At 38.3% G+C, this 21,830-nt stretch overlaps 2 protein-coding genes across 7 annotated transcripts in view; both read right to left on the bottom strand.

The window, feature by feature from the left end:
• The window catches only part of USP9X (ubiquitin specific peptidase 9 X-linked), a 157,773-nt gene that overhangs the window by 59,115 nt on the left and 76,828 nt on the right, over positions 1-21,830 (bottom strand). For 4 of the 6 annotated variants that reach the window (XM_027607493.2, XM_027607494.2, XM_027607496.2 and 1 more), the window contains exons 12-16: positions 21,561-21,767; positions 20,175-20,311; positions 18,554-18,702; positions 3,828-3,915; positions 706-1,048 (exon numbers count right to left, since the gene is read on the bottom strand). In XM_027607493.2, coding sequence (XP_027463294.1) covers positions 706-1,048; positions 3,828-3,915; positions 18,554-18,702; positions 20,175-20,311; positions 21,561-21,767 — 924 coding nt within the window. The remainder of the gene's footprint in view (positions 1-705; positions 1,049-3,827; positions 3,916-18,553; positions 18,703-20,174; positions 20,312-21,560; positions 21,768-21,830) is intronic. The other 2 variants (XM_027607495.2, XM_027607497.2) reach the window with 1 other exon arrangement.
• Positions 9,446-10,154, bottom strand: LOC118356558 (proline-rich nuclear receptor coactivator 1-like). Its single transcript, XM_035725719.1, has one exon. The coding sequence runs from the start codon at positions 10,016-10,018 to the stop codon at positions 9,446-9,448; it is 573 nt and encodes a 190-aa protein (XP_035581612.1). The 5' UTR covers positions 10,019-10,154.

A 21,830-nucleotide genomic window follows, 5' to 3' on the forward strand; every position in this document is an offset into this window, starting at 1 on the left:
TGAATAATCGAATGACACAGTAAACAGTCCATGGTTTGCAGAAAAATATATCCAAAAAACAATATAAACTGCTGTGAACAGGTCAGATTTTTAAAGGTAGAATTAATACATTAATACTGTATTGCCACAACATGGAAAGACCTTGAGGGCATTATGCTAAGTAAAACAAATTTAGGGAAAGACAAATACTGTATGATTTCATTTGTATGTAGTATCTAAAAACAAAAAACTGATCTCAAAGAACATATATATATATATAAATACTAAAAAGGTGGAAAAATTTAACAGATGGTAATATTTTACTCCCTCAGGTGTTTAAAAACATGCTAAGTTAAAACACTGCCATTAAAGTATACATTTGCAGTCCATTCTAAATAGTCTTTTCCTCTGTCCTGTTTTAGGAAGAACAGTAACTTCCATGGGGAGGCATGAAAAATCTGTATGGTCAGTGTATTTCTAAACACATCTGGAAGGACAGATTCTAAGCCAAGACGAAAGGATCATCAGTGACGGGAGCGGGGGAAGGGAGAGAAGAAAAAAAACCTAATGACAAATGACCCAATAAGATAAAGATGAACTATCACTACCTTCTGGGACAAGCATCAGAGCAGCATACACATATAATTTATATGCAAAATTGTAGCCCTTTGCTATTTGAAAAATTTCATCAGAAAGAACGTCTATAAGTTCCTACTTTTCACTTACCCTCCAAAGGTAGTCTAATCCTATTAACTCCAAATCATCCATCATATATGCTCTCCTTTTTGCTACTAGTTTTCCTTCTCGACAATTCACAGCTTTGAAGAATCGCTCAAAACATTTCATTCCATTCTCAGTTAACAGGGAAGGATCAAGCTGAAGCACATTACTTTCAAAGAAGTCTTTATTAATATCAGGATCCAAGTCTGGTTCATCCCCCATCAACTTGGAATACCACTTAAAGCAGGCTTCACGATCACAAAGGTAAACTGCATTCTCTGCTAAGCATTTCCATATCTGTTTTGCCTGAGGAGCACATAGCCACAGTTGGCCATCCTTCAATAAAAATCTTGGAAAACATAAAAAATGAGCAATTAGATCTACATAATTTTTATCATGAAAGGCAACCAGTATATGTCATAATAATCCATCTATCACAATTATATTTTAACTACAGTTAGAAAGATGTCAGTTCTTATTTTTTACCAAACTTAATTTTATCTTGTAGTAAAAAAAAAAAAATTCTAGGTATTCATTCATTTAACAAGCACATATTGGATGCCTACAATGTGCCAGGAACTCGGCTAGGTGACTGGGCCTAAACTGAATAAAAGATTTGTTTCCTGAACTTAAACAGTTTGGTCTTTGAAACCAGCCATTGCAAAGCTATGTTTAATGGGTTGAGTTTTACCATTCTGCTTCTATGGCATCATTGGAAAATGAGGTAGTCTCCAAGCGACTTTTACAGATAACCATTTCAAAATTCCTTAAATTTTAATGCTTTCTGATGGTCAAATACGCATAACTCAGTACCTGGCTGCATTAAACAGAATAACCTATGTATTATTTAAACTTTTTCTGTCAATATTTAGCAGGATGCTTATCAATTATTCGGTGATGCTCTTTTTAGTTTTGTGAATGTTGGTTATTAAGACAAAGGTGAATTTCATTACAGCTACCGTCTCTTCTGTTAACTCTGTATTTCTTTTAAAATTCCTCCACCTACCCTGTCTGCCTGATCTGTCTGTGAATGACAGAAAAAGAGAACACCTCACTTTATTCTGAATTAGCACAGAATTTCTAGCTAACATAATGATGGCTCCACGCCCAGTTATGGAGTAAGGTGCAGGTATTTCATGTCAATGCGTTCCCTCATTACTTCAAGCATTTTGGGATCTCAATCCCAGGGTTTTTGTTATTTTATTTTGTTATTTATTTTTTTAAAGACACTTTTTAAAGATTTTATTTATTTGACAGAGACAGCGAGAGAGGGAACACAAGCAGAGGGAGTAGGAGAGGGAGAAGCAGGCTCCCCGCTGAGCAGGGAGCCCGATATGGGGCTCCATCCCAGGACCCTGGGATCATGACCTGAGCCAAAGGTTAACGACTGAGCCACACAGGCGCCCCGGTTTTTGTTATTTTAATAGAATTGCAGAGCTTCAGGAGGGTTTCTAGCACCTAGTCCTACCTAACCCTGCTACCTCTAATTTACAGATACAATATGAAATGTCCTCTGTGGTAACATACATTTGTTTTTCAAAGTTTGTTTTTGTTTTTAAATATAACAGCAAAAAATTCTTCAAGCAAAAGTTCCATTTGAAAGTCCAATGTATAAATTATAAGTGGGGCTGCCCTGATGTTGGGAGGAGGAAAGAAAGGAGCAATGGGAAATCAAATCTCTAATGCCTGTTCAGAAATCTTGGAGAAAGCTCCTTAGAAGCCTTAAGGCTCTAAGACAGACTTGCAAAAATCACTGTGTAATATAAAGAGCATAGACCTTAAAAGTCAGATAGATCTAGTTGAGCGGTGCAACTGGCGTCCATACTGGCTGCGAGATTTCAAAGAAGCTAGTTTAAGCCATGCTGATCTCCATTTGCTTTTTAATCAAATGGGGAGAATACCTGCCTTCTGCATGGCTATATTAAATATAAAGCATTTAACATAGGCCAAATAAAAAAGTAAAGTTAGGTTCTTTTCTCTTGAGTGTGTTGCTGTAGGTCATGTAGACACGTATAATAGAGAATGGAGTAAAATAGGTTCTGTGATTTCAAACTTGAAGATAATAGGACTCATAACCATTTTTCTGTTCTAGGAAACCTAAGAGATACAACATATACCGATCAATAACAGTCACTCACTATGGCAGTAATTTTCGATCTAGACAGGCAGGTCCTTCTATTCACGCGGTTGAAAATCAAAACACACACAGAAAAAAAACATTTCATTTTCAACAAATGTCAAATTTCTTAAAATCTGGTGGCTAGAGTTTTTCCTCAAGTTAAAATCCTATACCTATTTATATGTAAATGTGTCCCAGTAAATAGACACACAGTTCAATAAACAAGTCCATAATTAACTTAGCTCAGGAGAAAATATCCCAATATATCAAAATAATAAATGCAATAGATTTCCCAAAGCACTGAAAATCTAAGCATTTGTCTTAGCACACTTAGGCACTGAATAGCACTTCTGCAGTATGTGGTTTCTGAATTCACAAGAAACCGCTCATCAAAAGTTCTTAACAATTTCAAATCTGTTAGGTGTATAGTCATTAAAGGCTAATTACCATTGAGGAAATTCAAATTGAGCCTTGGACTACATTTAGCTATGGCTCAAGGGGATAAACCTCTTTGCCTCATCCCCATCAGAATAATGTTATACACACATTCAGACCACCTTTGTCAGCCAATGCTAGGATAAACAAGGCAGCAGTGGATGCAAACCACTCTTTTGAGGTTTTGAGCCAGCAGCCCTTTGTCTCCATTTCCTTATTGTCTAGGATACCATTAAGGTGAGTATAGTTCTCCAGCTGGTTATATCAAAATACGCAAATTTCTTTAAAAATAAAATTTTTAGCGAAAACAAATACGAAAGACAAAAGTCTATATAAAATCTTAAAATGTGCTCTCTTCAAATACTTCAAAAAGTTAAAACTCAGCCAATAAAAGTGTTTAATCATAAACACTTAGGGAAATGTCCTTTGACTTTTAGGTAGTGATTTCCATGTGGGAAAGTAAAAGGTGGCAGGCGAAAAGGTCACCTAACAAAGACCTAACTCTATAGCAGCACATTAACTAAACATTCATTATCTGTCTTAAAGAGAACAACATTGATGGTTTAAAACAAACCTAAGGAAGTTAAGCCGTTCTTGGACTTCTTGAACATGACTATATCTACTTCCCAGCCTCACAGTTTGGGGGTCATAGTCTTCATGATCTGCAAATTAAGAAAAATCATGCATTATACACACATGGATATCCACAACACTGCTGACTTTAACCAAAAGAATTTAAGTTAAAGAGTCATTAATTCTTTATTAAAAGGCAACCTGAAGTTTACTATTAATTCATGGTTTCTACCAATCTCTTATTTTCCTTACAAAAATGTACTTTTACATAACCAAAAGAAAACAATCTGTTTAATGTGCTGTCATAAACAATTCTTCAGGGGCGCCTGGGTGGCTCAGTCGGTTTGGCGTCCTTCTTCGGCTCAGGTCATGATCCCAGGGTCCTGGGATAGAGCCCCACATTGGGATCCCTGCTCAGTGGGGAGCCTGCTTCTCCCTCTGCCTGCCCCTCCCCCCGCTTGTGCTCGCTAAAAAAAAAAAAAAAAAAAAAAAATTCATCACAGCACCTTTGCACCATCTTTATACATAACGAAGCAATTTCTGATTACAGCCTAAAACTGACCTGAGTGGTCTGTGAACATGAATTAACTACCAGGACAAAATTTTTTTCTTGGATTTCCTTCCTGTTATACTGAAAAGTCTTCATGGAAAAAAAAAAGTTATAAAAATAAATATTACCAATTTTTTTTTATTTTTAAAGATTTTATTCATTTATTTGAGACAGAGAGAGAGCAAGAGCTGGGAGACAGAGGGAGAGGGAGAAGCAGGCTCCCCACTGAGCAGGGAGCCTGAAGCACGGCTCAATCCCAGGACTCTGGGATCATGACCTGAGCCAAAGGCAGACAGACACTTAACTGACTGATCCACTCAGGTGCCCATATATTACCAATTTTTACCTAAAAAGAGTAACACAAGATGCTATTCTGTATAATAAATTATCACAGTTTTCACCATCAGCATGTTATGACAGTCTAGAACAGTCTCAGATAGAAATTCGAGAAAACTGGCACTTTCATCATGACCATGCTAGGTGTTGGTCACTAAGCCTAGCTTAATTTGTAAATTCCTTCTTAAAAGAAAGAAGATGAGGGGCACCTGGGTGGCTCAGTCGCTTAAGTGACTGACTCTGATCTCAGAGTCCTGAGATTGTATCCCACCTTGGGCTCCACGCTCAGCTCAGAACCTGCTCCAGATTCTCTCTCTCCCTCTGCCCCTCCACCCACTCGCTCACACACACACTCTCTCTAAAAATAAAAACTTTAAATAAGAAATTTAAAAAAAGAAGAAGAAGAAAAGAAAAAGGTGGCCCAGTTGGTTGAGCATCTAACTCTTGGTTTTGGCTCAGGTCCATGATCTCAGGGTTGTGGAATCCAGCCCCCGTGTGCGGAGTCTGCTTGAGATTCTCTCTCCCTCTCCCTATGCTCCTCCCACTTGTGCTCACTCTCTCTCAAATAAATAGATCTTAAAAAAAAGAAAAAGGAAGTTAGTAAACCCTTTGGTTTTATTTTCATTACAGTATACAATGGGTGGAAAAATCTCAGTATTTGCTATGAAAGACCACAGCAGAACACCTTAAAAAGCACCTATTGTCCTAAAAAGACGATGGACAGTGGTTTTGTTTTGACTTTACTGGAAAAAGCTGCATGACTTGGAAATGGTCAAGATGATCTGCGGCTTGGAGCTAAGGAGACATGAAGCAAATGCTCTGACAAGTACCATCAACCACGAGGAAATCACTGACCTTTCTTCCAAAAGTTGTACCAAGTTACAGAGGAATGAGAAATTATGCTATTTCCCTTTAGCATTAATTACTGATCTTTGCATACCAGATGATGGACTTTATGGTACATGTGTGCTACTGCCACAGAATACTAATTGTGTGAGACCTTTCAGAAACAGTAACCAAAGTCTTCAAAAATAGTGAAGTTTCCTCTCCGAAGAAAATCTTGACATGTTGTAAAGATGGAACATATAATGTTTAAAAATGTTTTTGATATTTTTGTGAAGCCCAATGTATTAGGACTACTTTCTATTTTCACACGTACTGCCATCTACCAAAAGTCCTAAACACACATTCTCTACTTCCATGAAAAGTCAATTTCGTCAGGGCTCAGGACTTAAAGCACTACTTCTCAAGAGGTTTGCTCAAGAAACTGGATAGAATATAAAATACTAATCAACTATGTAGAACTTTTTTTTTTAAGAGAGTGAGAAGGGGGGAGGGGCAGAGGGAGAGGGGACAGAAGGTAGGCTCCACGCCCAGCATGGAGCCCAACACGGGGCTAGATCTCTTGATCCCGAGTTCATGACCTGAGCTGATAACAAGAGTTGGACACTTAACTGACTGAGCCACCCAGGCACCCAAAAATTTTCTTTCTCAAAGAACCAGTCCTTAGGTATCTGAATAATCAACGGACTTCGTTGCCTTTTTAAAAATTTAAACAAGGAGTTTATGCACAGCTTTGTTTACTTGCCATATTCTTTTCTTGGGGAAATTTTAAATTTTAGTAATTTCAAACTTAGGACAAATTTCAAAAATAATGCAAGAATTCCCTTATCACCTTCACCCATTCACCAGTTGTTGACATCTTGCCCCATCTGTTTCATTAGTTGCCACATATACATAAGTGTAGTTTTTCTTAACTATTTTAAGAGTCAGTTGAAGACATCGCTCTTTACCCTTAAACACTTAAATGAGCACTTCCAAATAACGACACTTGCTTATATAACCACATTACAATTACCAAATTAACACTGATACAGTACTGAAGGTAACTCTGATCACTTGGCTAAAGTGGTTTCCAGTAGGTTATTGCACTGTGAAGTTACTATTTTTATTTTCATAATCAGTAAGTAATTAGTGGGGAGAGACCTGCAGACTACGTAAGTATCTTGCTTCTTACCAATCTTTGATCCCCTAGGTTTAGTATCCCCATTTCTTTTTTATTTAGGTACCAGCACTTTATCAATAACTAGGATCCTGGATGCCTGGGGGGCTCAGCTGGTAGAGCATGTGACTCCTGATCTTGGGGTCTTAAGGTTGAGCTCCACGGTGGGCATGGAGCCTATTTTTAAAAAAAGAAAAAAACTAGGAATGTGAACACAAGCCAAGAACTTTGAAGATATTTAGTATCAAACAATAATCAAGAATAGTCAAGAAGTGGGGCGCCTGAGTGGCTCAGTTGGCTGGGTGTCTACCTTTAGCTCAGGTCATGATCCCAGGGTCCTGGGATCAAGCTCCATATTGGGCTTCCTGCTCAGCGGGAAGCCTACCTCTACCTCTGCCTGCTGTTCCCCCTGCCTGTGCTCTCTCTCTCTCCCTCCGTCAAACAAATAAATAAAATCTTAGAAAAAAAAAAGAATAATCAATTAGTAAGAAGATCCATCAATGCTAAATAGGGAGAGAGACTTTACACTTTGCTACAGAGAAGATTTTGGGGTGTCAGAACATAAACAGGATGGTTGATGGTTTTCCTTGTAAATATTCAGCTCTAAATACTATGGATGAGTTAGGAAGGAGGATCCATTTTTTACTCCTCCTGCATCCCACTGACAAGAGCAAGAGAACTAAGATGAGAGTAAATTAAATTCAAGTGTCTATGGCTAAGGCTAATATAAACTGGTTGTCATTATAGAATGCAAGTGGTTGAGAGTCTATTTCGTAACTCATTATGGAAAAAAAGTTCATTTGAAAAAATATCTTGAGACAGGATTCAAATACCATAAAATCCACACATTTAAAATGTACACTTCAATGGCTTTTAGTATAGTCAGGGCTACGTAAACATTTTTGTCATTTTTGTCATCCTTAGGTGTGAAATAGAATCTCAATGTAGTTTTGATTCGCATTTCCTTAATAACTAATGATACTGAGCATCTTTTCGTTTGCCTTAGCCATTTGTTTATCTTGGGAGAACTGTCTATACAGATCCTCTGCCCATTTCCTAACTGGGCTTTTAATTGTTGAGTTGTAAGAGTTCTTATATATTCTGGATTTAAGTCCTTTATCAGATATGATCTACATTATTTTGTCCCGTTCTTTGTCATTTTACTTTCTTGATCGTATCATTTGCAAGTAGTTTTTAACTTCGATGTACTCCAATATATTACCTTTTCCCTTCCTTACAATGTTGCTTTCCCCTAACCCAAAGCCACAAAAATTTATTCCTATTTTTTCCCTAAGAGTTTTATACTTTTAGGTCTATGGTAGGTTTTAAGTTTTGTGGATGGTGTGAGGCAGGGGATCAAACTTTATTCTTTTAGATGTGCATATCAGCAACATTTATCAAAAAGACTACTTGTTTTTTTTAAATTAATTTTTTTTTTAAAGATTTTATTTATTTGACACAGAGAGACAGTGAGAGAGGGAACACAAGCAGGGGGAGTGGGAGAGGGAGATGCAGGCTTCCTGCTGAGCACGGAGCCCGAGGTGGGGCTTGATCCCAGAACCCTGGGATCATGACCTGAGCCAAAGGCAGGCACTTAACAACTGAGCCACCCAGGCGCCCCAAGACTACTTGTTTCCAATGAATATTCTGGGCACCCTTATAAGAAATTAAGCATAACTTTAACAATTTATTTCTGGACTATCAATTATTACTGATGCATACATCTATTATGTCAGTACCACACTGTCTTATGGTTATTTTGCATTAAGTTTAGAAATCAAGGTTTTGCGGGTCAGCCAATTTTGGTTTTTACAATCAAGACTGTTTTGGCTATTAGGGTCCTAAGGTCCCTTGCATTTCCATGATTTTTAGGATTAGCTTGTCAATTTCTGTAAAAAGAAAAAAGTGCGGATTTTTATAGGAATTGTGTTGAATCTGTAGACCAACTTGCAGAGTACTGTGACCTTAAAAATATTAAGTCTTCCATGCAGTGGGTATGGGCTCTCTCTCCCTTTACTTAGATCTTTAACTTCTTTCAACAATGTTGTTCTGTAGTTTAAAATGTGCAAGTTTTGGGGGTGCGTGACTGGCCTCATCAGTGGAGCTTGAGACTCTTGATCTCAGGGTTATGTATTTGAGCCCCACTGAAAAAAATAAAATCTTTAAAAAAACAGAAGTACACATTTTGTACTTCTTTTGCTTAATTCATTCCTAAGCATTTCATTCTTTATAAAACTATTGTAAATAAAATTAATTTTTCAGGTTGATCATTGCTGAGCATACAGAAATACAACTGACATTGTATAGTAATCTTAATTCCTGCAATCTTTTTTTTTTTTGTTGTTGTTAAAAATATGTAGTGTTTTATTTTTTTAAGATTTTCCTTTTGCGAGACCGCGAGCGCGCGCGCACGGGGGAGGGGGGGCAGAGGGAGCAGCAGGGAGCATTATGAGGGGACTGGATCCCACGACTCCGGGTTCATGACTTGAGCCAAAGGCAAACAAACGCTCAACCAACCCAGCCACCCAGGAGCCCACTTATTTTTTTTTTTTTTAAGATTTTATTTGTCAGAGAAAGAGCACAAGTAGGGGGAGCTGCAGGCAGAGAAAGCAGCGGACTCCCCGCGGAGCAGGAAGGCCAACGCAGGGACTGGATCCCAGGACTCCAGGATTATGACTTGAGCCGAAGAGACGCTCAACCGACTTGAGCCACCCAGGCACCCCACTTATTTTCATTTCTTATTGAGACAGTAGACGGCAAGTCTCTCTCTTCTGAACGAGGGTTGGCCCGGCGCCGCTGGCGGCAGCTGGCCAGAGAAAGGGCTCGCTTCCTCAGTTTGGGTTGCGGCCGCAGGACCCGGGGCCAAATTGGCCGCCTGGTCCGGGACTTCCTGCGCTCCGCTCGGGCCCGTCGCGGGGCTCCGCCCGCCCTCGAGGCTCGGCCGGTGCTGCTGGTACTGATGGAAGCGGCTGGGGAGCTGCCCTGCCGGGCTGGCCCGCACCCTCTTCTTTCGCCGCTTCTTTGGCGCTGCCCGAGGGGTGCCTCCCGCCGTAGCTAGACTACAGTTGGACAGAGGTGCAGGGGCGCGAGGCTGCGGGGTCAGACAGGGACCGTCTCCCCCTAGGAAGTGAGGGAGGAAAAGGGTGGGGGGCAGTGCCCGGGGATCCGGGATTCGGGGTAAAGGCGGCGGGGCCGTGGTCACCATCGGGAGGGCCCCGAAGTAACCGCGGGCGGAAAAGCCCAGGGGCGCAAGGCGGCCGCCCAGGACAAGTGGCTCCCGCTGCGGGACGGAGACGACGGTCATAGCTCTAGGAGGAAAGTGGCTCAGCAAGAAGAAAAGGAGGAAGTGAAGCCAGCGATCACAGGGCGGCGGCGGCGGCGGCGGCTGCTGCTAAGAGAGCCCGAGTGGAGCGCGGACCATGGTTCGGGCGGTGGCGGCGCAGCAACTTGCAATCTTGTTTAACTCATTTATTAGTTTTAAAAGATTTTAGGGATTTCTTTAGGATTTCCATATACAGATGTTGTTTTCTATGAGAACAGATAGTTTTGCTTCTTTTCCAATGAGAATGTTTATTTTTCTTGCCTAGCTGCTCAGGCTAGCACCTCCAGCAGAAGGTTAAGTAGAAGTGACTAGGATGGACATCCTTGTCTTATTCCTGTTCCTAAGGGGAAAACAGCCAGTCTTTCATCATTAAGTATGAGGTTAGCTGTGAGATCTTTGAGATGCCCTTTATCAGGCTGATAAAATTACATTCTATTCCTAGTTTGCTGAATTTAAAATGAAAGGTGTTAAGATTTTGTCAAATACCTTTCCTTCACCTACTGAGATCATAGTTTTGTTCCTTTATTGTATTAATATGGTGTATCACAATGGACTTTTGGGTGTCAAATTAACTTTGTGTTCAGGAGATACATTCCAATTAGCAATGATACATAATCCTTTTCTCTGAGATTTTGTTTTTAAGTAATCTCCACACCCAATGTGGGGGGTTGAACTCACAACCCCAAGATCAAGAGTTGCATGCTCTTTTGACTGAGCCAGCCAGGCACCCCCATAATCTTTTTTATATGTTGCTGAATTTGGTTTATTTATTTTTGAGGATTTTGAATCTATACTTCTAAGAGATATTGGTCTGCAGTTTTCTTCTGATGTCTTTGTATTATTTTGCCATCAGGGTAGTAACAGCTTCATAGAAGAAGTGTTCCTTAATTTTTTTTGCAAGATTTGTGACGGACTGGTGATAACTCTTTTTGAATGTTCAGCAAATTCACTAATGAAACCATCTGGTGCTGGAATTTCTTTGTGATAAGTTTCTGGGTTACTAATTCAATCTTTTTACTTGATATGTGTTATTCTCATATTTTTTCTAAGATCAGTACTGATACCCTCTCACTTTTGATTTTCATAACTGAGTCTTATCTTCTTAGCCTAGCTAAAGATTTGTCAATTTTGCTGATCTTTTCAAAAACCAACTTCAGTTTCACTGATTTTTCTCTATTTCTTTTTCTCCTTTATCTTACTTGATATCCCCTCCAATATTCAGTATTTCCTTCCTTCCTACTCTGGGTTTAGTTTGCTCTTTTCTAGTTTCTAAAGGTTACTGATTTGCCTTCTTCTTTACAATAAACATTGGGAGTTATAAATTTCCCTCTGAGCACTGACTTAGCAACTCTCCCCAAGTTTTGGCATTTTGTTTTCATTCATCTGAGTATATTCTCATTTCACAGTTGTCATTTCTTCTTTGACCCATTGGTTAGTCAGGAGCATATACTTGACACATACTTGTGAAATCCCCAAATTTCCCTTTTGACTTATAATTTAATTCAATTGTGGATCAAACTCCTACCTTGTAGGATTTCAATACTTTAGGTAAATGAGGTCTGCTGATGGCCTAGAATATGGTCTGTCCTGCAGAATATTTTATTTACACTTAAGAATGTACATTTTGCTGTTGCTGGATGGAGTATTCCATAGAAACCTGTTAGGTATGGATTGTGGGTTTATAGTGTTCAAAACTTCTATAGGCATACTTTGGAGATATTGCAAGTCTGGTTTCAGGACCCCAAAACAAAGCAAGTATTGCAATAAAGTAAGTCAAGTGAAGTCTTTGGCTTTCCAGTGCGTGTGAAAGTTAGGTTGACTCTGTACCATATTCTACTAAGCAGGAAATAGGATTATGTCTTAAAAAACAAGGTAAATACCTTAATTTAAAAATACTTTATTGCTAAAAAATGCTAATCAAGGTGCTGGGTGGCTCAGTTAAGCGTCTGCCTTCAGCTCAGATCATAATCCCAAGGTCCTGGGATCAAGTCTCTTCATCAGGTTCCCTGCTCAGCGGGAAGTCTGCTTCTCCTTCTACCCTTCCCCCAAGGTGGTGATCTCTCTCAAATAAATCTTCTAAAAATGCTAATCATCTGAGCGTTCATTCATCAAGTCATAATCATCAATCATAGATCACCTTAACAAGAACAATGAAAGAGTTTGAAATACTGAGAGAATTACCAAAATATGACAGAGACATGAAGTGAGCAACGTTATTGGAAAACGAGCACTGGTAGAACTGCTCGATGCAGACTTGTCACAAACCTTCAATTTGTAAAATATTCTAAGAGCAATAAAACAAGGTATGCCTGTATTTCTTTTATCCCCCCCACCCCCACCCTGGGGTTTGACTTACTGTCCGGTGTCACTTACTGTCAGCCCAATTACTTCCTTTAGTATTTCTTGCAGGGCAAGTCTGCTAGCAATAAATTCTCAGAATTTATCTAGGAAGGTCTTTATTTTGCCTTTGTTTTTTAACGATAGTTTTGCTGCATGTAAGACTCTTAGCTGTTAGGTCCCTTCACTGCCCCTAGCACTTTGTGTACATCATCTTAATGCCTTCTGGTCTCTGAAGTTCTAAGACACAATGTTAATTTTACTGATGTATCCTTGTAAAGTCTCATTTTTTTTTTTCTTTTACATCCTTCAAAATTTCTTACAACTATGATGTGCTGCATCTAGGTCTAACTTTAACTTACTTGGAATTCTTTAAGCTTCTGTATGGGTTAATGTCTATCATCGAAATCTAGACGTCTTCAGTGATTATGTCTTTTTCTGCTCCCTTCTCACCCCCCCTCAATATCCTTCCAGTACTCCCATTACATATAGGTTGGTGCTCTTAATGGTGTCCTGTATTTCCCTAAGATTCTCGTTCTTCTTCATCCTTTCTTCACTGTTCTTCCGACTGCATAATTTTATTGATCAATCTTCACAGACTGATCCTTCCACCAGCTCAAATCTACTGTTCAGCCCCTGTAGCAAATTTCTCATTTTAGGTACTGTACTTTTCAACTACAGAATTTCCATTTGATTCTCTTTAGAAAAAATTGTATCTTGTTATTGTTATTCTCAACTAAAACGGTCACAATACTTCCCTTTAATTCTGCAGACACAATTTCCAAGAGCACCTTGAGCATATTTGTAATAACTGCTTTCAAGTTTTCGTCTACAAAGTCTACCATCTGGGCCCTTTCAGAGGCAGTTTCTGTGGTCTGTGTATGTATGACACCTTTAAATTTTTTTAGTTGAAATCTGGGTATTTAAATGTATTGTAGCAACCTGAATACTAACGCCACCCACTCACTCCCTGGGTTGGTGTTGTCTGTTGGTTGTTTAGTGATTAGGCTGAACTAACTCAGTCAAGTCTATCTCAGCCACAGTGTTTTTCCTCGTTTGTACCTTTCAGGCTTGCTACCTGTATGTTGTTCCTGGTTCAGCATTAGCCCCTTACTGGTCGAAGGCTGTAATTAAGTCCCCTTGGTAGTTAGATTACCCTTTACCACTGGATGTAATTGTGGTTTGGAGACTACCATCACAGTTCAAGTAGTTGTTGTCCCACATTCAGTCAAGGACTAGTAGTACCTGAGATGTTTTCTTCCTCATCACTCCTGAGGGTAGTCTTAGGCATGAAAGTCTTTCTGTTATATTTTATTCTATTTTACTCTGATATATTTTATTCCTTTTTTTTTTTTAAGATTTTATTTATAGAGAGAAACACAGCGAGAGAGGGAACACAAGCAGGGGGAGCGGGAGAGGGAGAAGGAGGCCTCCCGCAGAGTAGGGAGCCCGATGCGGGGCTCAACCCCAGAACCCTGGGATCATGACCTGAGTCGAAGGCAGACACTTAATGACTGAGCCACCGAGGCGCTCCTCATTTTACTTTTAAAAGGGATACAATTTTACTTTTAAGCCTGGCTCCCTAGGAGTTGCCCCTGGGTCACAGTAACCTTAATTCACCCAGTGTTTGGTCAGAAGTTGAATTTAAGTCCTTGAGCCAGTGAAGCTTACAACCTTTGCTGATGGATTGGTGTGTGAACTGAAGAATGTTTTCAACTTGTCCATGTCTTGCTCTGATTGCTTCAAAGTGGGTGCAATCTAATGAATGTGCAGAACATTTGTGACCCCCCCCCCTCAGGGTTGACGGTGTTCCCAGGAGGGCTCATCTTGGCTGTCTTTATCTAGATCTCTCTGTTAAACTTTTGGTTGCTCTGCAGTTTCGTTGGTTAATATGAGTACACGTAACTACAAGCTCCCCCTTAATTGCTCTTCACCAAAATTTCCACTGCTTTTAATAATGCTCTTAGGAATGGTATGCTCTGGTCCAAATAAGGTCAACCCCTTCAAACCTAACTGCTGAGCTCTTTGTCCTCACAGCCTGTCTCTCCCTCTGGGCAGAACTTCTGTGCCACTGCACAGGAGCCAGTGACAACATAGCAAGCAGCTTCTCCCAGAGTGATACCTCTGGCTCTATGAGTGGTGCTGGTATGTGGGAAATGGTAATAGCCCCTGATTTTCTCAGTTTGTCCCTCTAGGCACAGAATATCCATCTTATGACAGAGTAAGCTGCAATGGCAGTAATCTGAACTTCAGTATCCTCAGACTGCCATGCCTAAAGTAAAGCTTCAGCCCTATGATTAGACCATGCAGGATAAGGGAGTCTGTTCTACCACGTCTGCCTTAGAATAGAACTTCTGTAAAATATAACTAGGCAAGATAATAAATGCCAATAGCCTGCCCTTCTTATGGTGGAACCACAGCCCTACACTGGCAGCTATGCGGAGCGGAGTAAAAGTTGTGGCTCCAATGCTACAGATTCTTGCTATTCTTCTCAAGAGATTTTCTTGAATAACTGTTTCCCTATTTTCTGTATCCCCTTAGAATAATTCCCAGGTACTTTCGATGATTATTTAAAACTTCAGTGAAATGGTTGTTTTGTTAAGGAGAAGGTCCACTGAGGGTGCCTGGGTGGCTCAGTTGGTCAGGTGCCCAACTCTTGATTTCGGCTCAGGTCATGATCTTAGCGTTGTGAGATCGAGCCACGTGTTGGGCTGCACGCTCGGAGGGCAGTCTGCTTGAGATTCTTGCTCTCTTTCCCTCTCTCCCACTTCCCCCTTGTACCCTCTCTCTAAAATAAATAAACTTATAAAAAAAAAAAAGGTCCACTGAGCATCTTACTCCCACCATTCAAAAAATTATACCCCTCATCCCATGGATTTTTTTTATCATATGTTCTGCATGTATCAGTTGGTACACTTCCCTTTCTTTCAGCATGGACGTAGGGGTGTATTTTATTTAATGGGTTTATTTTTATTATTTATTTTGACCTAATTCTGGCCAGTAAGAGCCAACTCTTATTTATTTTTGACATGTCAACAAGATTTTATTTTTTTTTTTTAAGATTTGAGAGAGACAACGTGCACACATTGCGGGGGTGGGTGGAGAGGATAGAGAATCGCAAGTCGACTCCCTGTGGAGTGCAGAGCCTGACTCCAGGACTTGAGCTCATGACCAGTCAAAATCAAAAGTCAGACGCTCACCCAACTGAGCCATCCAGGTGCCCCTTAACAAAATTCCTTAAGCCCTTTCTAACTTTCTAAAATAAGATGTTGAAGGACCATCTTATGTACTTTCCTTACACCAGGCCTTGAATATAACCACTATGCTAGAGAACTATAATAAGCTACTTATAAAATGAATACTCAATTTTTTTTGAATCACAAAGAGCCCACACAGATTTAACTGTATTTCATGACTGATGGGTAGGAATGAGCCAGAGCTGAGAAAGTCTAGACCAGGATTTGACCCTAACACAAAGAGCACTGTTGGTGAACGATGCTCACGAAGAAATCTTTTATGTGGAAAACTGTTCCTAGAAATTTCCAGTACTGGATGTAAAAGATTGGGAAGAGGTCACTAGAAGTGGTAGTCCTTAGAAAATAGAATGCAAAAAAATGATTTATAATGAAGATGAGTCCTACAACTCTATCCAGAAACCAGGAAACATGGTAAATAAAACTATCAGTAAGTGTTCAAGTCAATACAATGACTACCCTACCAGTAAGGCAAAAATTGAGTGAAAATTAAAAGTGATCTTCTACTTTGTTGTCTGCACTAAAAAACTTTTTAAAGGATGACTTGTAACCACCAGTATCTGAAGGCACTACTAGTAAGAACACATGAGTAAATATTGGAGATAATTTTAATAAATTCATTACTTTATCTAAATAATATTAAAACAAGAGGTAGAGTCAGCTGACCATACTACTGTAAAAACGTTTTATTCCAAAACTAAAGATGGTGGAGATGAAATGTGGGCAGGACAAATATGTAACACTGATATAATAGTTATCAGAAATTAAGAGTATCAGAAAATTGTGGAAGCTTGATATCATCCTGTGAATAGTATGTCTCATACCTAATGAGATCTACGGAATACTTCTATTATACAAAGACTGTAATTTACTTTAGAATTCCAAATTCAGAAATTGGTGGTTGATATTACCACAGAAGTGACTTACTACTGCAGAAAGTTTCTTATAACAGGAGAATTTTACTAGTTTTAAAAAGTTTATCACCCCCTTCCCCCATATTTAAGGATCTCTAGACTGACCGTTTGGTATTATCAGTAGAGCATTGTAATAAAGGAGGAAAAGTTAACAAAGTTAGGAGAAACAGGTGTGTCAATGAATTTAGGGGAACATCAATAACAAAAATCCAATGTGCCTGGCAGTGTTCTAGCATACATAACTTGCCCAAGGTCATACACCTAATATGTTTTTAGTCATTTTCAAATCTAGACAATCTGACTTGTATCCAAGAGTCATACCTCTAATTTTACGGAGCTACAGATAATTTAAGGAGGGAAAACTGAAGACTGAAAACCTTCTTGTGACAATACAATTGAGATGAGGCAATGATTCATGCAGAATTTGCCTAAAACAAAGCCGGAAACCCTAGTGAGGCTGAACTGCACACGCACCATCATCTCCTGACTGCCCCAACAGAACAGTACTCAACTTTTGGCAATGAAAAGAATCAAAACATCACATACAAAGGAAGTAAATAAAAATTAGCATTGTAGCACAAAGGATTTATATGGCTCCATTTCGGGTAAAGGCCTGCAATGGCATTTGTGAGGACGTTGTACCAGCAAGAAGAGATGAGACCAAGACAACAAATCTGCAGTATGTTAAACTGAGCCCAGATGCTTGAGTGATTGACGGGGTGTATTACATGGAAACCTCCTGTACTTCTCTCAGATTTTGGTTGCGTTTGGCACAGAACATAAATTACATGGTCACGTGCCAATATTGCTCTGATCATCTTATCATGCTGCTTAGAAGGAACTCAGGCTTGAAACGGCACAAGATCATTGACTGGTGCCTATCAGTCACCTGATGCTTAGATTGCTTATCTAGCTCTACAATCTACTGCCTAGGTCTCAGTTGGCCCAGAGGGGGGTAAATTGAAGAACAAAGGAGTCAATACAATCAGTAGGCATATCTGAAGAGCTGCTTAATTTTTCCATTATGTTTATCTGAATTTTAGACGGGAATATACATACATATCCTGTGTTAAAGCAAATCCTATGATTTATAAGCATCTTGGGATTTTATTCAAGAATGCCAAGAGTCTAATCTACTCTTCAGGTAATGAGTATTAGAAATACCATTTTAAATACGTAACTACTGGCTTCTGCAGACTCTTATCTACTATAAAATGTTAAATCAGTAGTATGTTCAGTAACCATTATGTTCAATTCTATTTCTAGCAGTGGTAGTACAGTTTTCTTTCTGTGACTATGGGAACAAGGTTGGGCCTCCAAGACAGTGGAATATGTACTAAAAACCCATCCTTACTCTAGCACAAATAAACACAACTGCCAGAGGGCAAAAAGGAGTATTGAAACAGAGCTCCACATAATGGCAAGAACTTAAAAACTGGCTGCTGAAACCTCAGGAAACTCTACCCTACACATTTAAACAAATTCACACTTTGTAAACCAGCATAAACGTGGATTTTTGTAGTTTCACATCGCTGTCCTTGTGAATTTTCTAATTCACAAAGTCTGAAAGATTTATGAAATAAGGACTCAGGATTATAAAGGAACTATAACATATACAAGAACAGACTTAACACAAATTTTCATGAAAAAATAAAGGTGATGGTAGTAATGAAACAAAGGTTGAGAATGAGTCAAGTACATTCCAAAGACGGTAACAACCAATTATATAGTACAGGCAGGCAGAACTCCCGGAGAAGAAAAAGAAATCAATTTAACAAGGAGATTGGGGAAAGCAAGCACCAAGAAAGAGTTGTGAAATGCTGGCTTGAAATTTAGGGTGGGTAAAAATTCAGAGTAAAAATGGAACATAAGCTCATAAAGGAACACAGTTAATAAGACCCATTATCATCCATCTTTTAAAATACTTTTGTCCATTTGTGAAGTAACTGATGAAAAAAATGCTGGGAAATTGCTGTTATTTCCTGTATTTTGGGTGAGCTCACAATACATACCTCTAGCATACAGCCTCATGCTTTCCATATAAGTTGCAAGGTTTTCTGCTACCAAAGTAACTAGGGCATGATTGTGCTGAAGTTGATTGATTAAGTCATGGCGATAAAATACATGAGGACTTCGCTGAGTTTGACTGAAACGAGAAGAACTTAACAATATAATTAGGCAATTAAACTCTGTTGTAAGCAAAAGAGCTTAATACAATCTAAATTCTTAGCTCCTACTAGAAAAATTTAAAATGGTTTTCCTCATGATAGACTTATACTCTTAGCCATTTACTTTAATAATATCAAATAATTTTTAAAAGTCTCAAAAATCAGACATTTATTCCATTTTTCTTATTTACATGGAAACTATAATGTTCTCCAATCTCATAACATGGGCATCTACCTCAACGACTAATTTCTACTCCTATACTACAGTAGTACTAAAGCACTTGTTGAAGTTTACAGAATTACAGAACAGGAACATAACCCTTGCAAGACCAGTAGCACAAAGATTATGCCGTAATAGTGAAGAATTTGATCAAAGAAAATGCCTTCTGTAAAATTTTATTTATTAGCTATTCAAGGTACATTCTGGGACACTTGGTTTGTAGCTATATTTGCCCACAGGTATCACTAGAAAGACATCTAGTCCCTTTCCTACCTGTTCTGATACCTTCACTGAAACCAATAAACTCTCAGAGCCATTACTATTCTAGTGGAAATGAAGCTACTGTACCCTGAAAGAGTATGGGAACTGCTCTTTCTACAACAGACAAGTTAATTCATTTGAGAAAGGCAGAAAGGCATTATATACAGTGGCCCAAAAATAAAAATATGTCCCTCAAATAAATGTTACTGTTAATAAGATATACGTCTGGATTTCCTTCACTGTTTATCCCTACAGCTTTTCTAATTTCATATTTTTTCAAGCCTTTGGATAAAACTGAGACAAAGTTCAACCACTGAAACCAAAATATATATGGCCTTTTCTGTCTTAGGCATAATCTTAATAATCTGCTGCAAAGGATCTTTGGCAATCATCTAATTTTACACATAAGAAAAACACGTTTCTTTCAATTAGTAAATCTTTACAAGATGATATGACTGTTTAGACTCAAGGGTCATACTCAGGAATCCTGACCCCATTATTAAGTATTCTTGATACTATACCTAGCTCTCTCTCTGCACATTATTTTTAACTTTTCACATTATCTGTTCCAACTCTTATAACAGAAAATACCAGGACAAATTATTCTAGTAACGAGAATTCGGCATGTAAGAGGATTATATTTGAAGACCACTATTTATAAATACATACATATCTACATACATACAACTACTTAACAGAAATTTAGCTAAAATCAAAAAATATTTTAAACCGTATCTTATCATCTTTCATGAGTAATACAGAATATTGCTGATTCTGACATTTATCACTTAATTGTGGCATACTTTCTCATCAATAAAATCAAGGATATAGATATGATACAGGAATCTTCTTTTGTTCCAAATTAACCCTTCTCTTAGCCTATCAACTCCCCACATTCCTTTGAAAAATTTGTTTTTACCAAGTGACAATGCTATTTCTTTTCAACAAAATAAAAATATTGAAATTTTCTGTTAAAAGCCTTACCTCAAATTTTGAGGGGCTTCACCAAACAAACTACAAATTTCTCTAATTTGTTTCAGTGCAGGAATTACCCATTTGTCATTTGTACGAAGTTCTTCTATAAAACGATCTATCCACTGGATCTTCTGTGTGTCACGGTCCTTAAACAAACAATTTCAATGTTTTAGATGGGTCATACACAGGAAAACTCCAATGATAAAATAGGGCTTTTCTTATAAGATCATCATCACAAGCATGTAGTAATTGCAGATAAGAGTTTAACAGTGTTTAAAAGTAGTAAATACATTTTTATTTCACATTTACTACCAAAACTACAAAAAGTAAAACAGTACTATCCAATGTTTCAAAGAATTCTATCGAATAAAATTCAGCAATAACATATAACCCCAATTGTTATTCCAAATGGGATTGTTTTAGCATAGTGAAGGACACCGAAAATTTCTATTTTCCCAAGAAAATAATGGTATGGCAACTAAGTTAAAAAAAAGTTTCACCGAAAATCAATATAAGGACATATGGACATATACACAAAAAAGATAAAAGGAAAGCAGTTATAAAAGTATTATAAACTCAAAATTTTATTTCAAATGTATTTCACTTTTCCTATCTTATTTACTCCTTCCCCTAATCAAGAGTAATCAGAAATGTAGGTTTTTGCACCTAAGGAGTTTAAGTTTGGATTACTTTGTGTGTGTGTGTCTCTGTTTAATGAAATAATTTAAATTGAAGCTTCTTATTAGTATTTGGTATACTAAGTGTTTAATGACCTATTACAAGAAAAGTATAGTAAAAAAAACCGAATGGCACCTGAATCACATACACCTACTTGATCTTATTAGCGCTCACCTAAATTTCAGTTCATGAGGGTAGCAAATTGTTTCAACAAGTGGAAAATTAGTTAATCAGCAATTTTCATTTTACCATAAAAGTTAACATAATACAAGTTAGAATCCAGGGAAGCTGTTGTGTGATTTGCTCACAGGAAAGACTCAAAATGTTTTACTATTCAGAAAATTCTATTAACTCTTCTTAATTTCCCTGTGATCAAAGAAACTCAAATTCTCTTACCTCTAAAGTCCCTTTAATATCTTATGATCTATTTGAAACTGATTATTTCAGCCCCATGCATCTGACAATTGTACCACTATATAACCTGTTTTGTTTTGTTTTTTTAATACCGTCTTTCTCCCAAGGAAACTAAAATGCTTTTCAGATGATACACAAAATTTTGACATAGATACCTAACATGAGGAAGGCAGACTTACATGAAGAAAGTGAGCCAATTCTTTTTCAAAAATAACATCAAAAGATGTGGAACTATTCTGTATCTAAGCCATCCTGAGAATGAAGGCAAGTGTGAGAAAAAGTGAACAAAGGGGCACACCTCACCTGTGAGCAACTATAATCTAGTATTTTTATGTGGGCACTGAGAGCCAGGTCCATGATGTCTACAGGTACATCATCACTGTGGGCCAGATTCCACAGTAGGTTCAGCACTTTGTGTGCCATTACACCATCTTTATCATCTTCTGCAAGGCGACGTATCAGCTCAAGTAGCTTTTCACGCTGCTTTTTACTTGCATTTGTCCAACTGGCCTAGAAAAATAATTAAAAATGACATGAAAACACCACATTTACCCATCAGTGATTAAATTGTCA

Source organism: Zalophus californianus, chromosome X (genome assembly GCF_009762305.2).
Source record: "Zalophus californianus isolate mZalCal1 chromosome X, mZalCal1.pri.v2, whole genome shotgun sequence".
In the NCBI taxonomy this organism is placed as follows: Eukaryota; Metazoa; Chordata; class Mammalia; order Carnivora; family Otariidae; genus Zalophus; species Zalophus californianus.